The following is a 22,457-nucleotide window of genomic DNA, read 5'->3' as shown; positions in this document are numbered from 1 at the left end:
GACAATCTCTTTTAAGGTGTCCTGGCTTCCCACAACCGAAACAGTTCTGTTGCTTACTGTTTCCCACGGATCCGCGCATGGCCGCAAAGGCAGCAGCCATCGCTTCATATTTATGATCCATGGTGCCAATTCTGTTACACGCCTCAATCATCTCAATCAAAGTGGGATTTTGGTTTGGAAGCGATTTTAAAAGTTTTTTGCAATCAGCGTTGGCATTTTCCACTGCTAATTTAAGTAATAGGATATCTCGAGCCTCGGTATTATCTATTTGCCGATCTAAGGCTTGTTTCAATCGGTCTATAAATTGCATATACGGCTCTCGGGGCTCTTGGGTGATATTAGTAAACGCTTTCTGAGGCTTTTGAGAATCAGGAACTTTCAATAAGGCCTTTTTCGCTTCCTCCCGGACTGCTTCTAAGGCTTCTCGGGGGATATCCCTTGCCTGTCCAGCCGGGTCTGCGTGTTGCCCAGTCCCAGTGAGATGTTCTAAGGTTAAGGCAGCTAGGGCAGCATTCGCATGTCCTGCATACCCCAACAAAATTGTCTGCAATCCCGTTCTCCATTGAGACTCCCACATTGTATATTGTGTTGGGGTTAATAACAATCGCGCGAGAGATTTTAAATCATGTGGGGTCATGACATATGTATCGAATACAGAAGATAAAAGGCTTGCAAAATAAGGAGAAGACAACCCGTGCTCAGTAGCCGTACGACGCAACTCCTTAATCACTGAAAAGGACAATGCTTCCCATCGAGCCGCCCCCCCCCTTCCTTGATATATAACAGGCGCTACTATAGTTCTTGCTATCTCTAGCTCCCCCTCCTTTAATGCTTGGCGTTTGATCTCTCCCCAGGCATTATGAGGATCAGGAGGGAAAAGATCGGGTTCTTTTTCGGGATCAACAGGTCCGGGATCAAAGGGATCATCCTCCGGGGGATACCCCGCTGCACAGGCCAAGGGGGGTGGTGACGGTAATGATGGTGCAGAGGGCTTTGTCTCCCCTTCTGAACCTCGTTGGCTCTGCTCTTGCGCTTTCACAGTCTCAAAAATTTTTCTCCAGCGTGGGAGCATATGTTGCGCTTCCTCATCTCCAGAGGTAGCTGCATCCCATAATTTCACCCCCACATCGTCCCAAAGTTCCCGGGTAAAAATCGAAGAAGCAGTAACTGTAGGGATCTTAACCTGGACCCATTTAAGGATCAGCTTGAGGTCCTGACCCGAAAGGGTTTTTCCCCCATGCTTCTTAAGTAAAGCTTTCATTAGTTCATAAACGTCTCTTTCAGGGGAACTCGCCTGATTCCCCATGTTAAGTTTCCCGCAGCTCACCTCTCGTTCCAGACGGGGGTGACTACTTCAGTAGCCGGCTTTTCCTGCTTCTTTTAGCAGCGTCCTCAGTTCTGCGGGACTCGCAGCACGCCACCAGATAGGTGATTATCGGCCTCCAGCGGAGTCTTCACCAAAGATCACGTCGGGGGTCACCATTTGCCACGATGGAGAGACGGGGACGCAACTTGATGCAAGCAAAGTGTCCGCTTTATTGTTCTTTACACAGTCCTTTTATACTGTTACATACATTACAACTACTATCGTGGATTATACTGATTGGTATACCAACTAATTAGTTCATACATATTACAAAAGCTGAACTCATGATAGGTTAGTAAGAAAGCATGCATATCTTATCTTAGTTCCTTGTGGCTACGTGCCCTACGTGCTGGGAAGGCTCTGCATTCCTCACTGTAACAAGATCCTTTTACTCGACCACCAGTTCCTGTTCTTTGTTCTTACATCCACATGTTGTAACTTTCCACAGCCCCCAGTAATGCTGACACAGCAAGCCCAGTAACTAAAACTAGCATACTGACTACAGATATATATTTTTGCTAATATCCTATAAGCCTAAATAACCCACAAGCAGGTGCAAGACCTGCTCGACATGGTTGTGAAACTTAAGGAGGAGACTGAGACGCTGAGGACCATCAGGGAGTGCGAAAGGGAGATCGACTGGTGGAGTAACACCCTGACGTGCCAGTCGGAAAGGTCCCAGGGAGGTACCACCCAAAAGGAGATGGACCTCCTGCCCTCTTGGACAGAGGCGGAAGACCTGAGAAGGCCCCACCCTTGTTGCTGTCGGGCAGAGGTAGGGGACCTAAAAGACAACGAGGGTTGGAAGTGTATTCCGGTTTGGTGTCATGAGCAGCCCCCCTCCCTGCCTGCTTTGTCTCCCCAGGTGCCCCTCCGTTCCGTAATAGGTTTGAGGCCCTGGATCTTGAAGAAGAGGTAGGTGAGGAGGTGGTGCCAAGCCTGCCTACAAGATCACATAGGAAGAGGCAGTTGACTTCACAACTTAAGATTGCCTCTGATAAGAAAGAAAGAAGGGTGATTGTAATAGGAAATTCCCTTTTGAAAGGAACAGAGGGCCCAATATGCAGAGCTGACCCTCATCTTAGGGAAGTTTGTAGTCTACCTGGAGCCCGGATCAAGGATATTGCTAGAGAGCTCCCCAAACTGGTGCATCCGACAGACTACTACCCGCTGCTGGTCTTCCAGACAGATGGGGCGGAAGCTGCTTCCCGTAGTCTGAGGGGAATGAAGAACGATTTCAAGGTCTTGGGAAGGATGGTGAAAGACTCAGGGGCTCAAGTGATCTTCTCTTCACTCTTCCATCTTCATGTGACGATGTGGGATGGAATAGGAAAATTCAGTCTCTAAATGGTTGGCTCCAAGACTGGTGCTACAGGCAGGGCTTTGGATTTTTTGATAATGGTTGGTTTTATAAGACACCAGTCCGGACAGTGTCACGCGGGAAAGGTTTATCTTGCAGGGGCAAAAGGATGCTGGGGCAGGAATTAGCTGGGCTCATTTGGAGAGCTTTAAACTAGGCTCGAAGGGGGATGGCGTTGTAGCTGGGCTTGTCCCAGTGGGGCACCATTCCAAAACTGATGAGGACCGGGTGGCCTCCTATGCCCCTAGGGAGAAATTGGTGTGCTCTGCTCGCTCCCTGAAATGCCTGTACACCAATGCGCGCAGCATGGGGAATAAGCAGGAGGAGTTAGAATCCTATGTTCGGTCGGGAGATTATGATCTGGTGGCAATTACAGAAACATGGTGGAACAGTTCACATGACTGGAATGTGGTCATGGATGGCTATGCCCTTTTCAGGAAAGACAGGTCAGCCAGGCATGGTGGTGGAGTTGCTCTCTATGTGAGAGAGCAACTACAATCTACTAAATTCTGCCCAGGAGTGGATGATAAGCGAGTTGAGAGTGTATGGGTCAGGATCAAGGGGCAGGCTGACAGGAGTGACACTGTTGTGGGCATCTGTTACAGGCCACCAGATCAGGCTGAGGAAGTTGATGAGGCCTTCTATGGGCAGTTGAGAGTGGCCTCACAGTCACAGGCCCTGGTTGTTGTGGGGGATTTTAACTTCCCTGATGTTTGCTGGAAGGACCATTCAGCCAGCCAGCCACAGTCCAGGAGGTTCCTCCAGTGCATTGATGATAACTTCCTCATGCAGATGGTGGAGGAGCCGACTAGGAGAGGTGCACTGCTGGATCTCATCCTCACTAACAAGGAGGGTCTGGTCGAAGCAGTAAAGGTTGAGGGCTGCCTGGGTTGCAGTGACCACAAGATGGTGGAGTTCAGCATCTTGTGTGGCAGGAACAGAATAGCAAGTAGAATTGCAACCCTGGACTTTAGCAGGGCTAACCTTGGCCTTTTCAAGCAATTGCTGGGGGAAATCCCATGAGCAAGGCTGCTTGAAGGAAAAGGGGCCCAAGATAGCTGGATTGCATTCAGAGATTGCTTCTTCCACGCTCAGGATCAGAGCATCCCCACACGTAGGAAGTCAAGGAAGGGAGCCAGGAGACCTGCGTGGTTGAATAGGGATCTGTTAGGTATGCTCAAGCAGAAGAGGAGAGTTTACAGGTCATGGAAGCAGGGGCTGGCCACTTGGGAAGAATATAAGGCTGCTGTTAGAGGATGTAGGAAGGCAGCTAGGATAGCCAAGGCCTCCTTAGCATTACAGCTGCCGAGAGGGGTGAAGGACAGCAAAAAGAACTTTTTCAAATACATAGCAGATAAAACTAATACCAGAGGCAATGTAGGCCCACTGATGAACGGGGTGGGTGCCCTGGTGGCAGAAGATACAGAGAAGGCAGAATTACTGAATGCCTTCTTTGTCTCTGTCTACTCTGCCGGAGGCTGTCCTGGGGAGCCCTGTACCCCTGAGACCCCGGATGAAGCCAGGTCAATGGAGGAGTTTGCTTTAGTCAATGAGGACTGGGCTAGGGAGCAATTAAATAGTCTGGACATCCATAAATCCATGGGTTCAGATGGGATGCATCCGCGGGTGCTGAGGGAGCTGGCTGAAGTCATTGCTGGACCACTCTCCATCATCTTTGCCAAGTCTTGGGAAACGGGGGAGGTGCCCGAGGATTGGAGGAAAGCAAATGTCACTCCAGTCTTCAAAAAGGGCAAGAAGGAGGACCCGGGTAATTATCGACCAGTCAGCTTCACCTCTGTCCCTGGGAAAGTAATGGAACAGCTTATCCTTGGTGCCATCTCAAGGCATATCAAGGATAAGAGGGTTATTAGGGGCAGTCAGCATGGCTTTACCAAGGGTAAGTCATGCTTGACCCACCTCATAGCCTTTTATGAGGACATAACAAGGTGGATGGATGATGGCAGAGCGGTGGATGTGGTCTACCTTGGCTTCAGTAAAGCACAGTCTCCCACAGCATCCTCACAGCTAAGTTGAGGAGGTGTGGTCTAGACAATAGAGTAGTGAGGTAGGTTGCAAACTGGCTTAAGGAGAGAAGCCAGAGAGTGGTAGTCAATGGTGCGGAGTCTAGTTGGAGGCCAGTATCTAGTGGAGTGCCTCAGGGGTCAGTACTGGGGCCAATATTATTCAATATATTCATTAACAATTTGGACGAGGGAATAGAGTGTACTATCAGCAAGTTTTGCTGATGACACTAAGCTGGGAGGAGTGACTGACATGCCAGAAGGCTGTGCTGCCATCCAGTGGGACCTGGACAGGCTGGAGTGTTGGGCGGGGAACAAGCTAATGAAATTTAACAAGGGAAAGTGTAGAATCCTGCATCTGGGCAGGAACAACCCCAGGTTCCAGTATAGGTTGGGAAATTACATATTAGAGAGCAGTGTAGGGGAAAGGGACCTGGGGGTCCTGGTGGACAACAGGATGACCATGAGCCAGCACTGTGCCCTTGTGGCCAGGAAGGCCAATGGCATCCTGGGGTGTATTACAAGGGGGGTGGTTAGTAAATCGAGAGAGGTCCTCCTTCCCCTCTACTCCGCCCTGGTGAGACCCCATCTGGAATATTGTGTCCAGTTCTGGGCCCCTCAGTTCAAGAAGGACAGGGAACTGCTGGAGAGGGTCCAGCGTAGGGCAACGAAGATGATTAAGGGAGTGGAGCACCTCCCTTATGAAGAAAGGCTGAGGGAGCTGGGTCTCTTTAGTTCGGGGAAGAGGAGGCTAAGGGGGGACCTTATTAATGTTTATAAATATATAAAGGGTGAGTGCCATGAGGATGGAGCCAGGCTCTTCTCGGTGGTAAACAATGATAGGACAAGGGGTAATGGGATCAAGCTGTAACACAAGAGGTTCCGTTTAAATTTGAGAAGAAACTTCTTCTCATTAAGGGTGCCCAGGGAGGTTGTGGAGTCTCCTTATCTGGAGACATTGAAAAACCGCCTGGACATGTTCCTGTGTGACCTCACTTAGGCGTTCCTGCTCTAGCAGGGGGATTGGACTAAATGATCTTTTGAGGTCACTTCCAATCCCAAACATACTGTGATACTGTGACAGTTCAGGATTCAGGGTGATCTCTTCTGGGACTGGCTGCTCAGTGCAGATGGAGTTTGTGAGGAATTGCATTGAGTATGTTTTGTTTTATATTCTATTTTCCATTTTATATACATTATTATTAGTAGTGGTATATTAGTATCATTTTGTTATTTTATTAAACTGTGTTTATCTCAGTCCATGAGTTTTTCCCTTCCCTTTCAGTTCTCTCCCCTTTTCAAGGTGGTAGTGGCGGGGGGGAAGAGAGTGGCTATGGTGGTTTTGAATTGCTAGCTCAACAATAGGGAAAGTCCGCAGAGTCAGCTTAAAAGGTAAGGGTCAATGTTAAAAGCAAAGATGTTGACAGCATGTCTCTGAAATGGACTTAAGGGCAGAGCTGATACTGTGCTTGTGTGGTGGGTTGACCTTGGCTGGATGCCAGCTGCCCACCAAACTGCTCTATCACTCCCCCTTCTCAGCTGGACAGGGGGATAAAAATCCAAATAAAGGCATATGGGTCAAGATAAGGACAAGGAGATCTCTCAACAATTACTGTCATGGGCAAAACAGATTCAACTTGAGGAAATTAATTTATTACCAACCAAAAGTCAGAGTAGGGTAATAAAAAATAAAAACAAATATAAATATTAAAAACACCTTCCCCCCCACCTCCCTTCTTCCTGGACTCAAATTCACTCCGAGTTTTTTCTACCTCCTTCCTCTGAGCAGCACAGGATGACAGGGAATGGGGTTATGGTCACTCGTCTCTGCCACTCCTCCCTCCTCAGGGAGAGGATTCCTCATACTCTTCCCCTGCTCCAGCATGGGGTCCCTCCCATGGGAGACAGTCCTCCACAAACTTCTCCAATGTGGGTCCTTCCCATGGGCTACAGTTCTTCTTTAACAGCTCCAGCATGGGTCCTTACCACAGGGTGCAGTCCTTCAGGAACAGACTGTTCCAGCATGGGTCCCCCATGGGGTCACAAGTCCTGCCAGAAAACCTGCTCCACCATGGGCTCTCCACAGGTTCTGCCAGGAGCCTGTTCTAGCACAGGCTCTCCAGAGGGTCACAGCTTCCTTTGGTTGCATCCAACTGCTCTGGCATGGGGTCCTCCACAGACTGCAGGGTGAATATCTGCAACACTGTGGACCTCCATGGGCTGCAGGAGGATAACCTGCTTCACCATAGTCTTCACCCTGGGCTGCAGGGGAATCTCTACTTTGGCACACAGAGTACCTCCTCCCCCTTCTTCTTCACTGACCTTGGTGGCTGCAGAGTTGTTTCTCTCACATATTCCCATTCCTGTCTCTCTTCTGGCTCCTGTTGCACAGCAGTTTTTTAACACAGAGGTGCTATCATTGTCACTGATTGTCTCAGCTTTGGCCAACTGCAGGTCCATCTTCAAGCTGGCTTGAAATCTGTAAGATGTATTGCTTTTCTGTACCTCATGGAAGACTGTAGTATGTTTCCAAATCTCCTCTAACTCAGTCATGATTCTTTTACATTGATCATCATGTGAATAAAGTGTTTTCCCAAGATATATTAACAGGAAGAGGTATTCCTAATATTTGAATTTTCCAGGAAATATGTGCATACCCAGCAATTGGTCTTGATACATTTTGGGTCCAGGGATTCTTCTAATTTAACAGTCTGTAAACTTGCTATACCATATAACCAGCAAAGACATAACCGTAATGCATGTGTGAACAGATACCTACAAAGAAAACAAGCTAATATTAATGAATATTACAATGAATACAATGAATACTACAATGAATATTAAAAAACTTCCTTGAATACAATTAAATCCTGTATAAGATTCTATTTCAGTCCAAGTGCAGTTCATTAAGTTTTCCTGAGTTTTAGTGTTAAAGGAGTGATCTCTTCTGATTTCTACCCAGTCTCTGTACTTTTCTTTAATCTAGTGTGGTGAACCCAAGAACTGACTCCCTTAAATGTCACAACTGTGTTAGCTACCAACTGTGGCAGATATATTGTTAACCTCCTCTCCCCTCCTCTTCCCCTTCAGCCCCTCCCTCTTCCCACTAAGGACAGGCGATCGGGAGGGAAAGAAGGACAGAGAGAAGAGAGTTGGAAAAATTAAAAATGTTTTACTAATGCTACTAATAAGAATAGAGAATATAATACAAAATATGCAAAAACAATCTTGAAAAGTCCCAGTAACTGCAGAGCCGGCACCCAAAGTCCTGGATTGGACTCTGCGGCCAACCGGAACTGGATTCAGTCTCTCACTAGGCCTCAGTTAACAGGGACAACTAGCAAGGTCCTCTCCAGGTGCTGCCAAGTCCCTGGGAAAAAACAATCCCACGAATTGTTACCCCAGTCCACAAAAAGGGCTGCAGAGCTGACCCTGGCAACTACAGGCCTGTCAGCCTGACCTCAGTGCCTGGCAGGGTTATGGAGCAGATCATCCTGAATGGAATCACACAGCACCTTCAGGATGGACAAGGGATCAGACCCAGCCAGCATGGGTTTAGGAGGGGCAGGTCCTGTCTGACCAACCTGATCTCCTTTTATGATCAGGTGACTCACCTGGTGGATGAGGGGAAAGCCGTGGATGTGGTCTATCTGGACTTCACCAAGGCCTTTGACACTGTCTCCCATAATATACTCTTGCAAAATCTGGTAGCCCATGGCTTGGACAAGTGTACTCTACGCTGGGTTAAGAACTGGCTGGAGGGCCGGGCCCAGAGAGTGCTGGTGAATGGGGCTGCATCTAGCTGGCGGACAGTCACTAGTGGTGTTCCCCAGGGGTCAGTGTTGGGTCCAGTCCTGTTTAACATCTTTATTGACGATTTAGATGAGGGGATTGAGACCATCATCAGCAAATTTGCTGATGACACCAAGTTGGAAGGGAGTGTCGACCTGCTGGAAGGCAGGAGGGCTCTGCAGAGGGATCTGGATAGACTGGAAAAATGGGCCGATTCCAATGGGATGAAGTTCAATAAGGCCAAGTGCCGGGTGCTGCACTTTGGTCACAACAACCCCCTGCAGCGCAGAGTGGCTGGAGAGCAGTCAGACAGAAAGGGACCTGGGGGTACTAATTGACAGGAAGCTCAACATGAGCCAACAGTGTGCCCAGGTGGCCAAGAAGGCCAACGGTATCCTGTCCTGTATCAAAAATAGCGTGGTCAGCAGGACAAGGGAAGTGATCCTTCCCCTGTACTCTGCATTGGTGAGGCCACACCTGGAGTATTGTGTTCAGTTCTGGGCCCCTCAGTTCAGGAAAGACATTGAAGTGCTGGAGCGGGTCCAGAGAAGAGCAACACGACTGGTGAAGGGACTTGAACATAAGACCTATGGGGAGAGGCTGAGGGAGCTGGGGTTGTTTAGTCTAGAGAAGAGGAGGCTTAGAGGTGACCTCATCACTCTCTATAACTACCTGAAGGGAAGTTCTAGCCAGGTGGGGATTGGTCTCTTCTCCCAGGCAGTTAGCAATAGGACAAGGGGGCATGGGCTTAAACTCTACCAGGGGAAATTTAGGCTGGATATTAGAAAGAAATTCTTTACAGAGAGAGTGGTCAGACATTGGAATGGTCTGCCCAGGGAGGTAGTGGACTCGCCGTCCCTGGAGGTTTTTAAACTGAGATTGGACATGGCACTTAGTGCCATGATCTAGTAAACGGACTAGAGGTGGACCAAGGGTTGGACTCAATGATCTCTGAGGTCTTTTCCAACCCAGTTGATTCTGTGATTCTGTGACTGGGCTTGCCTTTGCCCGAGGCAGGAGTAACCCAGACTGCCTTTCTTAACATATTTTTCATGTGTACTACAGGGACTTTATCTCCTTCTACAGTAGGCAGAATTTCTGATTGGGCAGGCCCAGCTCGATTGGTTGATCCTCTAGTGTTGACCAACCAAGTGGCTTTTGCTAAATGTGAATCGCAGTTTGTAAAGGTTCCACCACCAAGTGCCTTTAGTGTAGTTTTTAACAAACCATTGTACCTTTCAATTTTCCCAGAGGCTGGTGCATGATACGGAATATGATATACCCACTCAATACCATGTTCTTTGGCCCAATTGTCTATAAGACTGTTTTTGAAATGAGTACCATTGTCTGATTCAATTCTTTCTGGCATACCATGTCGCCAAGGACTTGCTTTTCAAGGCCCAAGATAGTATTCTGGGCTGTAGCATGAAGTATGGCATATGTTTCAAACCATCCAGTGGTTGCTTCCACCATTGTAAGTACATAACGCTTCCCTTGACGTGTTTGTGGAAGTGTAATACAATCAATCTGTCAAGCTTCTCCATACTTACACTTGAACCATCGCCCCCCATACCATACAGGCTTTAACCATTTCGCTTGTTTGATTTCAGATCAAGTTTCACATTCATGAATAACCTGTGAATTAGTGTCCATAGTTAAGTCCACCCCTCGATCATGAGCCTATTTATATGTTGCATCTCTACCTTGATGCCCTGAAGCATCATGGGCCCACCAAGCTAGGAAAAGTTAACCTTTACATTGCCTGTCCAAGTCCACCTCAGCTACTTAAATCTTAGCGGCTTGATCCGCTTGTTGCTTGTTTCAATGTTCCTCGGTAGCTCGACTTTTAGGCACATGACAAACTTCTACAGGCAGGCTCTCTAGCCGAGCAGCAATGTCTTGCCACAGTGTGGCAGCCCAAATGGGTTTACCTCTGCGCTGCCAGTTGCTTTTCTTCCATTGCTGTATCCACCCCCACAAGGCATTTGCTACCATCCATGAGTCAGTATAAAGATAAAGTACTAGCCACTTCTCTCAGATCCTTTGTATCCTCAACTCCAAAAACCTAAGGGTCGACCTCAAGTTTCTCCTGGTGCTTTCTTCCGGAGGCTCCAAGTAAGTCCATTATCTCCGGCTGCAGTGTAGAGCACATTTTTAATATCTAGTCCAGTCCAAACTGGTCCAAGGGACACCGCGTCAGTTCTCAAGCTTAATTTGTACAAAGGCTTGTTGTTGTTCAGGGTTCCACTCAAATTGGTTCTTTTTCCGAGTCACTCGATAGAAAGGTCTCACAATCTGGCTGTAGTCAGGAATATGCATTCTCCAAAAACCTACAATGCCCAAGAAAGTCTGTGTCTCCTTTTTATTAGTAGGTGGAGACATTGCTGCAACTTTGTTGATCACATCCATTGGGATCTGATGATGGCCATCTTGCCATTTTATTCCTGAAAACTGGATCTCTCGTGCAGGTCCCTTGACCTTGCTTCGTTTTATGGCAAAACCAGCATCCAAAAGAATCTGAATTATTCTCTCACCTTTCTCGAAGACTTCTTTTGCTGTGTCGCCCCATACGATGATGTCATCAATATATTGCAAGTGTTCTGGAGCTTTACCTTGCTCCAGTGTGGTCTGGATCAGTCCATGGCAGATGGTAGGGATATGTTTCCACCCCTGGGGCAGTCGATTCCAGGTGTACTGGATGCCCCTCCAGGTGAAAGCAATCTGCAGCCTGTGGCATAACTTCATTCAGGCCACAAATGGCCAAACTGAGCTGTTAAAAGGTGAGCGAGTCTTACTGATCACATCCTGGCTTTCCAATTGACGGATCAACTTCTGGATAGGAATCAAAGAGTCTCAGTTGGTGCTATATTGCCGGCGATGCACTGTTGTGGTAGCAATTGGCACCTGCTGATCGTCAACCATCAGCAGTCCTACAACAGAAGGGTCATCTGAAAGACCAGGCAAATCAGACAGCTGTTCAGTTTTCTCATTGTCCACAGCTGCTATACCAAATGCCCACCTATACCCTTTTGGGTCCTTAAAATACCTTCTCCTGAGGTAGTCTATGCCAAGGATGCATGGAGCATCTGGACCAGTCACAATGGGATGCTTTTGCCAGTTTTTCCAGTTAGGCTCGTTTCAGCCTCTACAACAGTCAGTTCCTGGGATCCCCAAGTCACTCCAACAATATTGATGGATTGCGTTCCTTTATAGTTAGGAGGAATTTTCATGCACTGTGCACCAGTATCCACTAAAGCTTTGTACTCCTGGGGGTGTGTTGTACCAGGCCATCGTATTTGTACAGTCCAATAAACTCTGTTATCCCGTTCCTCCACCTGGTTGGAGGCAGGGCACCTCTAATTTCTGTTTTGCACAGTCTCTGGGTGTGAATTAGAGGTTCTTTCGAGAGCATCAGAATCTCTTCTGCTCCTTTTGTAAACTGGAGCAGCCACCTTCCTAGGAGTTTTTCCTTTTATCTCACGTACCTGTTCTTGAAGTTCTGAGGTAGATCTTCCATGCCACCTATTCATGTTTTCTCCTTGCTCATGTAGGGAGAACCACAGTGAACCTTTTTTGTGGACTGCCTCTGTCTTGTCTCTCGAGACTGGAAACGCCTTCTCCTAATAGCTGAAACATAGGTTCGTATAGGTCGTGAATGGTACGTGTCTTCTCTGATTTCTTTGATTTCTTGCAACAGCTTTTCAAACCGGTCATCAGATTTTTCACACAGTTTCTCCACAGCAGAGACACAAGCCCGTAGAGAACCAGCAAGGCTGTCCTCAAAGTCCCGGAGCTGCTCGATCACTTCAGTAATATTTTGTACACCTCCAGCTGACCAGACCATTCCTGCAAATGACTTAGCATATGCAGGTGGTGCACGTTGTACAAATCTGTGCCACAGAGGTCGTGTACAATTGATTCTATCTGGGTCTGTCCCCTCTTGGCTGTTTGGTCCAAAATAGATGATCTCTTGCACAGCTAATTCTCTCAGGAACTGGATACCTCTCTCCATAGTATTCCATTTCCCTAACTTGGATATACCATCTTCCTTGTAGGGAAATCGTACTTTCATAGCTGCCAGGAGTCTGGTCCAGAGGGTAGTGGCATTAGACTCTCTTGAAATTGCCCTATCAATGGTGGAATCTTTTGACAGAGATCCCAGCTGCCTGGGATCTTCCAATTCGATTGTTTCTGCCCCATTGTCCCAACATCGGAGCAGCCAGCTTACAACATTCTTGCCTTCACGACGACTCAAGTCTTTTCGCAGATCTCTCAGCTCACCTGGAGAAAAGGACTGAGTGGTGGTCACTTCATCTCCTCCCTGCGCTGATGATGCCCCTTGGGTTGATGTTGGCCCTGTGGCCCCTGTGCCATCACCTGCTGCACGAGGAGTCTTTCTACTCCATTCAAAGATGAAAAGCTTCTGGCTCTCTGAATCCAATGGTATACAGAGAAAGGCATCTTTCAAGTCTAAAACAGTAAAATAAACATTATTTCCTGCTATATTAGTCAAAAGAGTGTATGAGTTTTGGCATTACCAGGTGCACATTTATCACAATCTGATTAATGGCTCTCACATCTTGTATCAAATGGTATTCCATAGAATATATCTTCTTTACTGGCAAAATGGGAGTATTATATTCTGATTGGCATTCCCGCAAAAGTCCATAGTGCATTAACTAGTTAATCAAGGTCTCTAACCCATTTTAGTTTTCATGTATATTGGATATTGTTTTTTTTCTTACTGGCTTGAAGTCCTGTTTCAGTTCTTTCTCTGTCAGTGTAGCATTGGCTTTACCAGGTATTTCAGCTGTCCATACTAGTGGAAATACAGCATCCAAAATTTCCTTGGACATTTCTTGCTTGCAGCAAGCAGATCTGCACCTTCCAAGCATTTTCTTGTGGGATATGCAACTGAACAGAATTCTCAGCAAATGTTATTTGAGCTTGCAATTTACTTAACAGATCTCGACCTAAGAGAGGTATAGGGTTTTCTGGCATATACAAGAATTCCTGTGTTGAAGCTTTGTTCTGAATTTGGCATTCCATTGGTTTCAAAAAACAGCCTTTCTTTCCCGTGACCCCAACAACTGACATGGTTAATTTACTAAGAGGTCCCTTACAACTAGTTGTCACAGAATAAGTTCCTCCTCCTGTGCCTATTAAAAAAAAAAATAAAAATCTATATTTTCATTTCCCAGTATTATTTGAACCAGGGATCTGCTGAGGATGCCTTTAATATCACTCCTAGTCACCTTCATTCAGTATTACAGCTCTCTAATGTCAATATCGCTGCAGTGGGAAGTGGGGAAGTGGTGGGGGGAAGGCTCCCTTTTTCCTTTTTTTTTTTTTTTTTTTCCTCTCACCGCAGTTTAGTTACAGGCAAGGCCATGCAGGTGTTGTAATCGCTGTTACCAAGTGGGAGCTGCCAGGTCCTGGCAGGCTTCTCTGTTACAATGAGCTGGCTGAGTTTATCTTGCAGCCTGACACAGGCCTGAAGTTTCTCTTTAAGCTGTACACCACAGTCCTGGGCTTTTGATCTCTTTTTGCCATTTTTTTCCTTTTTATTCCTGCTATTATACACTTTATATGCAATTCCAATTAATTGAGCATCAGGCATTCCTTCAGCCCCATTTACGTTTTGCAATTTCTTACCTATGTCAATGAACGACATAAACATCAATCTACTCTTTTCATTTTCTGCATCCAAATCAGTTCATATTCTAGCAGCTTTTAAATACAAGCTCTCCCAAGTTCACATCCATCACAACATTTAGTTTTCTTTCTCATATTTCCAACTACCTCATAAATTCCATGTGAATCAGAGTTTAACAACTTAAATTCTTTTCTGGTCTCAAAATAATTACACAGCAATAATAACAAATTAATATACAGTACTGTACTACATCCCATTTTTCCAGACTTATAGTACTATATCGAAATTAACGTTCTGTATAACTTAGAATCCCATAATCAGGCCATTTTCCTCATTATCCAATTTATACAAAAGCCACAATTAAGTATGATATCATTGCAAGCTTTCTTTTATGAAAGGAGGATTGTACTTATTTCTGAAATAATTTTTGCAACTAAATTTGGTCTTCAGTCGGAGGACATTCCAATCAGGATACCAAATCTAGGTATGAATTCTTAGTATTCAAAACCAAATATGAGGCTGCAGTATCTACCAGACACTCAACCTCTGATTCTTCCCCCAGTTTAATTCAGACCAAGGGTTCTGCTGGGGAAGATTTTTCTGGTCCTTGTCATTCATTAAGCTCAGCAACCTAATTTAAGCACAGCAACAAACGAACACTGAATTTTGATTCTGGACACTTCTTTTTCTTAATTGAGGACAATCTCTTTTCCAGTGTCCCTCTTGTTTACAATACATGCACTTATTTTCTCTGAGCTGCTGCGGTCCGATGCCTCACCTTCGTCCTTTTCCTGTACTTCTTCCTCAAATCATTCCCCAACCCCAGCTTACTCCCTGATCTCTATCAGAAATCCCCACCAAAGTTGCAATTGATTGAGCTTCTAGTTTTTCTTTCTTCTGACCTCTGTCATGAGACATGATCCTCCAAGCAACATCCAAGCCCCTAGCATCATCTCCTTGCAATTTTTGCAGTTCACATACAGAACAGCACCTTTCCAAATTTTTATTTCTATTTTTATTCTATTTTTTTTCACTTCCCTTTATTTTGTTTATCCCTTTCCAAAGCCAAATTGATACCACATTCTTTTTGCCATTCAGAATGCCTCCGCAAACAGAAAAACATCTCTGCATACATAACCTCATCCCATTTCCCTTCTCATCTTAAAAGCAACATCAATTGCATCAAGGTATTATAATTCAATGTTCCATTCTCCAGCCACTTTTCTCCATCATCTAACTCATACAGCGGCTAGTATTGATTACAATATTTCACAAGATCTTCCTTCCTCATATTTCCTCCAGACACATTTCCAAGGTCTTTCCTATGTCTTAAAATGCATCCTAATACTGATTTCTTAAGAATACCACTAGGAGCAAGCATTCCTGACCCCATCTTCTAAGCAAGAACATGAAGAAGGGGAGAGAAGTGGGGGAAGGCACAGAATGGGAGGGCGAAAGGGGGCTTATGGCACACTTATACAAACAATGCCATGGAGAAACAATTGTAACAACAACTGTCGTGGTTTAACTCGAGCTAGCAGTACAACCATGATAGCTGCTTGCTCGCTCACTCCCTCCCCCAACCCCCCCCCCAACAGGTGAGAGAATCAAAAGGGAAGAGAGAAACTTGGATTGAGATAAACACAGTTTAATAAAGTAACAAAATACTAATACACTACTAGTAAATATATATATATATATATATCTAAAATAGAAATAAAAGATACTAAGGGCAATTCCTCACGAACTCTGTCCACAACTGAGCAGCCAATCCCAGCAAGCCACACCAGGTCCTAAAGCAAATCCCAGAGAGAGAAAAAGAGAGAAAACAGGCAGAAAAGCCCAGAGGCCTCTGCAAAATGGCAAAAGGTTGAACTAAAACTCCTGATCTAAACTCCCCTAGCTGCACCCCAGAGAGTGAGAGAGCAGAAAAAGAAAACAAGAAACTTGAAGGCCTCACTCTTAAATCTGGAGCATGACACTAATGGGATGGAATACTCTCATTGATCAATCTGGATGTCAGTCAAGCTCTGCCCCATCTCTGCCTTGCTGCCTCACACCTGTGGGCAGAGCATTCAGAGTGTCCTTGGCTCTCAGACCAGAGCAATTAAAAACATTAGCTCTGTGCTGGGGTGTTATCTGCTTGTTCTCAAACTAAGTCCAAATAATGAGCATGCTAGCTATGAAAAAGAAAGGTTTCTAGCTGCATGAAGAAAATTAACCCATTTTCAGTCAAACCAGCACAACAACCAATAAAACTTAAACAAAGTTTCTCATCCTTTTTTTTTTTTTCAAGCTTCAAACAGGCCCTTACTTCATTTCAGAGGGGAATCTTACCCCAACCCTTATTCCAGGGAACCTCCAAAACCTCAGAAGTTTCCCCCCCAAAACCATACAAAACCAAACTATAATCTGGATTTTCTCCAGTCCAGCCCTGCAAAACTTTCACGCTTTGTACTTATGGGCAGGCAAACAATCCCCACTGCAAGGCTTTCGCCATGACTTATGAATGGGCAATCTAAACAAAAAAGGAATGCTTTATTTACAAACTGTTGTGATGGTCATTGGCTCAAAAGCTCAGCCCGTCTCAGGTGACTGAGGTGCTCCCCAAGAATCCCTTGGTGTCAGCTGGAGGTCTTTGATCCCAGGAGCCGTTGAGGTTCAAGAGCGGGGTCACATCTGGTTTGCCAGAACTGATACCATAAAATAAGAAAATTGAAGAAACTTATAAACCCAGAGTTTAAGATTTTAGGAGCAGCATTCCTTTATCAGCACCAGGCTCACTCAGGGGATAGCTCGACCTAGTGAGGGCACAAAATAATTCTCGGACACAGGTTATTGTGGGAAACTGCAGCGGGTCTGTGGAGTAGAGATCAGCCTTGAAGATATTAAGGTTTACCCCTGAGAAGGATGGGAGTAAAAGAGTATCCGGAGATATGGAGTTGTACCCGTGAGAGAGAAGGGAGTAGAAGAATAACATGGATGATAGCAAAATTAGCCAAGGAGATGTTAGTGCTGTAACTTGTAACCAATAGTGAAAAGACACATGAACTGGTAGAATTGTATAAAAATGCACTTGTAGCAATAAATGGCATCTACCACTTTCATCCTAGAAGAACTTGGTCCATGTCATTTGTCCATCTCAACCGTGACAGGTTATGTCTACACAGATCATACATATTCATTACATTTCCAGGAAATCCTTTACATATGCCTTATATTTCTTGGAACCACTTAGCATATGTAAATGTCCCTTGGCATGCACAGTTCAATAAGTTGGGGGTCTTCTGGGGGTCTGAGCTAGAAAAACATGGCTGCAAGAATGACAAACTCCCAATGAATCTGGAACTTGTACAGGATTTGCTACTCCACCTAGATCACTACAAGTCGATGGGGCCTGATGGGATTCATCCAAGGGTGCTTAAAGAGCTGGCTGACATCATAGCGAGACCTCTCTCCACGATTTTTCAATGCTCTTGGGTATCTGGAGAGGTCCGGGATGACTGGAAGGTGGCAAACATTGTCCCAATCAACAAAAAGGGCAACAGGGATGACTCCAGCAACTATGGGCCTGTCAGCCTCACATCTGTTCCTGGCAAAATCCTGGAGAAGATTGTTCTGGGAGTTATCCAAAAACATCTGAACGACAATGCAGTCATTGGTCCCAGCCAGCATGAGTTCATGAGGGGCAAGTCTTGCTTAACAAAATTTTGTTCTACAACAAGCTTACCCACCTAGTTGACCAAGGGAAGCCTGTCAATGTAATTGTTTTGGATTTCAGTAAAGCCTTTGATACTGTCTCTCACAGTATTATCCTGGACAAAATGGCCGGCATAAAGCTGGATAAGCACACAATACAGTAGATGAGCAATTTGCTGATGGGCTGGGCTCAAAAGGTTATGTCAGGCTAGCGACCAGTCACTAGTGGGGTGCTGCAGGGGTCCATCTTAGGGCCGGTACTCTTCAATGTTTTCATAAGTGACTTAGACTCATGACTTGAGGGATTACTTATTAAGTTTGCTGATGACACAAAATTGGGAGGAGCTGTCGACACTCTCAAGGACAGAGAGGCCCTGCAGAGGGATCTGGACAAATTGGAGAACTGGGCAATCACCAACCGCATGAAGTTCAACAAGGGCAAGGGCTGGATTTTGCACCTGGGACACAACAACCCTGGCTGTACATACAGACTGGGGGATGAGATGCTGGAAAGCAGCTCTTCGGATAGGGATCTGGTCGGCAGCAAGTTGAATGTGAGCCAACAGTGTGCCCTGGCAGCCAAGAGGGCCAACCGTGTCCTGAGGTGCATCAAGCACAGCATTGCCAGCCAGTCGAGGGAGGTAATTGTCCCACTCTGCACTGGTGCAGCCTCACCTGGAGTAATGTGTGCAGTTCTGGGCATCACAGTGTCCAGAAGAGGGCTACAAAGTTGGTGAAGGGTTTGGAGAGGAAGCCGTGCGAGAAACCACTAAAGTCACTTGTTTTGTTCAGCCTGGAGAAGAGGAGACTAAAAGCAGACCTCATCGTGGTCTACAGCTTCCTCACAAAGGGAGGAGGAAGGGTAGGCACCGATCTCTTCCCTTTAGTGACCAACTCCAGAACCCAAGGCAATCACAGAATCACAGAATGTTAGGAATTGGAAGGGACCTCGAAAGATCATCTAGTCCAATCCTCCTGCCGGAGCAGGAACACCTAGATGAGGTTACACAGGAAGGCATCAAGGCAGGTCTTGAATGCCTCCAGAGTAGGAGACTCCACAACCTCCCTGGGCAGCCTGTTCCAGTGTTCTGTCACCCTCACTGAGAAGAAGTTTCTTCTCAAATTTAAGTGGAACCTTTTGTGATCCAGTTTGTACCCATTACCCCTTGTCCTATCATTGGTTGTCACCAAGAAGAGCCTCGCTCCATCCTTGTGACACTCACCCTTTATATATCTGTAAACATTAATGAGGTCATCCCTCAGTCTCCTCTTTTCCAAGCTAGAGACCGGGCTTCCTCATAAGGGAGATGCTCCACTCCCTTAATCATCTTTGTGGCTCTGTGCTGGACTCTCTCCAGCAGTTCCCTGTCCTTCTGGAACTGAGGGGCCCAGAATTGGACACAATATTCCAGATGTGGTCTCACCAGGGCAGAGTAGAAGGGAAGGAGAACCTCTCTTGACCTACTAACCACCCCCCTTCTAAAACACCCCAGGATGCCATTGGCCTTCCTGGCTACAAGGGCACAGTGCTGGCTCATGGTCATCCTGCTGTCCACCAGGACCCCCAGGTCCCTTTCCCCTATACTGCTCTCTAATAGGTCATTCCCCAACTTATACTGGAACCTGGAGTTGTTCCTACCCGGATGCAAGACTCTACACTTGACCTTGTTATATTTCATTAAATTTTTCCCTGCCCAACTCTCCAGCCTGTCCAGGTCTCGCTGGATGGCAGCACAGCCTTCTGGCATGTCAGCCACTCCTCCCAGCTTTGTGTCATCAGCAAACTTGCTGATAGTACACTCTATTCCCTCGTCCAAATTGTTAATGAATATATTGAATAATATAGGCCCCAGTACTGACCAAGGGAGGTTTAGGTTAAACATTAGGAAAAGTTTCTTAACCAAGAGGGTGATGGAGCACTGGAACAAGCTCCCCAGGGAGGTAGTCATCACCCCAAGCCTGTCAGTATTCAAGAAGAGACTAGACAATGCCCTCAGACAGATGGTGTGAACTGTGGAGTTGTCATATGGAGGGACAGGACTTGGACTCGATGATCCTTGTGGGTTCCTTCCAACTGAGGACATTCTATGATTCTTTGAGGACACCTTTCTAGCTACAAATAAAAAGCACAGCACTATGAGGGCTGCTAAGGGGAAAATTAATTCCATCTCAGCCAGACGCAATACAGTTTGTAAGATTTTTTTTTCCTTTTTGAGACCCTCACTATTTTCAACAGGTCTGTGAAGCTTGCAAGAACCATCTGGATGGTCATGTGCCTTTTTCTCATTTTTTGTATTCCTATCAAATTTTGTTCACATTTAGTAATTTTAAAAATGTTTTATAAACCATCTGTTTCCTCTCCCTCATCTACATTCTGCAGGACAATGCTAACAGCCTGCCAAACTAACTTAGTGTCTTAGTTTTGGTTAAAACAAGACCAATTGTCCATTAGTGAATTTTCCTTTCAGCTAGGTTCTTTTAAGTAACTGCACTTTTCTGCAGTTATCTGCATATTTTTCGGACAGTATCTGCTTCCAGAAGTGATAATGCCCGATGTTTACAGTTTTACTGAGCTAACAGTAGGAATGGTATACAGCAAAGGCCCATGTTTATATTTTATTGCTATAGCAGCCAAGGTCACTGATAGACCCCTTATGTCCCATAGTACTCCAGATGCGACCTCACCAGGGCAGAGGTGGAGGATAACCTCCATCGACCTGCTGGCCACACTCATCCTAATAGACCCCAGGACACTATTGGCCTTCTTGGCCACAAGGGCACATTGTTGGCTCATGTTCAACCTGTTATCTACCAGAACACCCAGGTCCTTCTTTGCAATGCTGCTTTCAAGAAGGTCGACCCCTAATCTGTACTGGTGCCTGGGGTTATTTGTTCCTAGGTACTGGACCCTACACTTGCCTTTGTTGAACTTCATTAAGTTCTTCTCTGCCCAGTCCTCCAGCCTGTCTAGACCACACTGAATGGCAGCACAGACTTTTGGTGTATCAGCCACCTCTCCCAGTTTTGTATCATCAGCAAACTTGCTGAGGGTACACTCAGTATCTTCATCCAGGTCATGGATGAACAGGTTGAACAAGACTGGACCCAGTACTGGCCGCTGGGGAACACCACTAGCTACAGGCCTACAACTCGACTCTGCACCATTGATCACAACCCTCTGATCTCTGCCATCCAGCCAGTTCTCAATCCATCTTACTGTCCACTCATCCAGCCTGCACTTCTTGACCTTGCCTATGAGGATGTTGTGAGAGACGGTGTCAAAAGCCTTGCTGAAGTCAAGGTAGACAACATCCACTGCTCTCTCCTCGTCTACCCAGCCAGTCAGAGAAGGCTATTAGGTTGGTCAAACATGATTTCCCCTTGGTGAACTCATGCTGACTGCTCCTGATAACCTTTTCCTCCACATACTTGAAGATGCTGTCCAGAATGAGTTGTTCCATCACCTTTCCAGGGATGGAGGTCAGACTGCCTGGCCTGTAGTTTCCTGGGTCATCCTTCTTGCGAAGGCATTCAGTAACTCCACCTTCTCTGTATCGTTCATCACCAGGGCACCCCCCTCATTCACCAGCAGACCTACATTTTCCTTAATCTTTGTTTTGCTGCTGCTGTACTTGAAGAAGCCCTTCTTGTTGTTCTTGACATCCCTAGCTAGATTTAGTTCCAAGTGAAGCTTAACCTTCCTCACTGCATCCCTGCATACTCTAACAGTGACCTTATATTCCTCCCAAGTGATCTGTCCCTGTTTCCACATTACATAAACATCCTTCTTCCACCTGAGTTTTGACAGGAGCTCCTTATTCATCCATCCTTGCTTCCTACTCCCTTTATTTCTTCCTCATAGTGATACATTGGTCTTGAGCTTGGAGGAAGTGATTCTTGAATATTAGCCAGCTGTCTTGGACCTCCCTACCTTCTGGAGCCCTATCCCATGAGATTCTTCTAAGCAGGACCTTGAAGAGGTCAAAGCTTGTCCTGCTGAAGTCCATGGTTTTAGTCCTACTTATTTTCCTGCTTCCTCCATGCAGGATCCTGAACTTCACCATCTCATGGTTGTTGCAGCCAAGGCTGCCCCCAAGCTTCACATCTCCAACCAGTTCTTCTTGGTTTGTTAGGATAAGGTCCAGCAGCACACGTCTCCTCATTGGCTTCTCCACAACCTGTGTCAAGAAGTTATCATCAATGATCTGTAGGAACCTCCTGGTCTGTGTGTGCTTAGTTGTGTTGTCTTCCCAGCACATGTCAGGGTGACTGAAGTCTCCCATGAGAACTAGGGCATGTTATTGTGAGGTTACTTCCAGCTGTCTGTAGAAAGCGTCATCAACTTCCTCCTCCCGATCAGGTGGCCTGTAGTAAACACCCACAACAGTGTCACCCTTGTTAGTTTGTTCCTTAATTTTTACCCATGAGGAATCAACTCACTCATCATCCCCCCCTAGGCAGAGTTTCATACATTTCAGTTGCTCTCTCTCACAAAGTACAACTCCTCCACCTCGCCTTGCTGGCCTGTCTTTCCTAAAAAGTACATAGCCTTCCATGAAAACA

At 46.1% G+C, this 22,457-nt stretch overlaps 1 protein-coding gene across 1 annotated transcript in view; it reads right to left on the bottom strand.

Moving 5' to 3' along the window:
• Nucleotides 1-22,177, bottom strand: part of LOC135577216 (uncharacterized) — a 28,079-nt gene extending 5,902 nt beyond the window's left edge. Inside the window, exons 1-3 of the mRNA XM_065045111.1 lie at nt 21,826-22,177; nt 20,580-21,224; nt 58-522 (exon numbers count right to left, since the gene is read on the bottom strand). Of these exons, the coding sequence (XP_064901183.1) occupies nt 58-522; nt 20,580-21,224; nt 21,826-22,177 (1,462 nt within the window). The remainder of the gene's footprint in view (nt 1-57; nt 523-20,579; nt 21,225-21,825) is intronic.
• Between the last annotated feature and the right edge of the window lie 280 nt (nt 22,178-22,457).

This window comes from Columba livia, chromosome W, assembly GCF_036013475.1.
Source record: "Columba livia isolate bColLiv1 breed racing homer chromosome W, bColLiv1.pat.W.v2, whole genome shotgun sequence".
Taxonomy (NCBI): domain Eukaryota; kingdom Metazoa; phylum Chordata; class Aves; order Columbiformes; family Columbidae; genus Columba; species Columba livia.
Note: the sequence above shows the minus strand (reverse complement) of the source record. Positions and strands in the feature narration are given on the sequence as shown.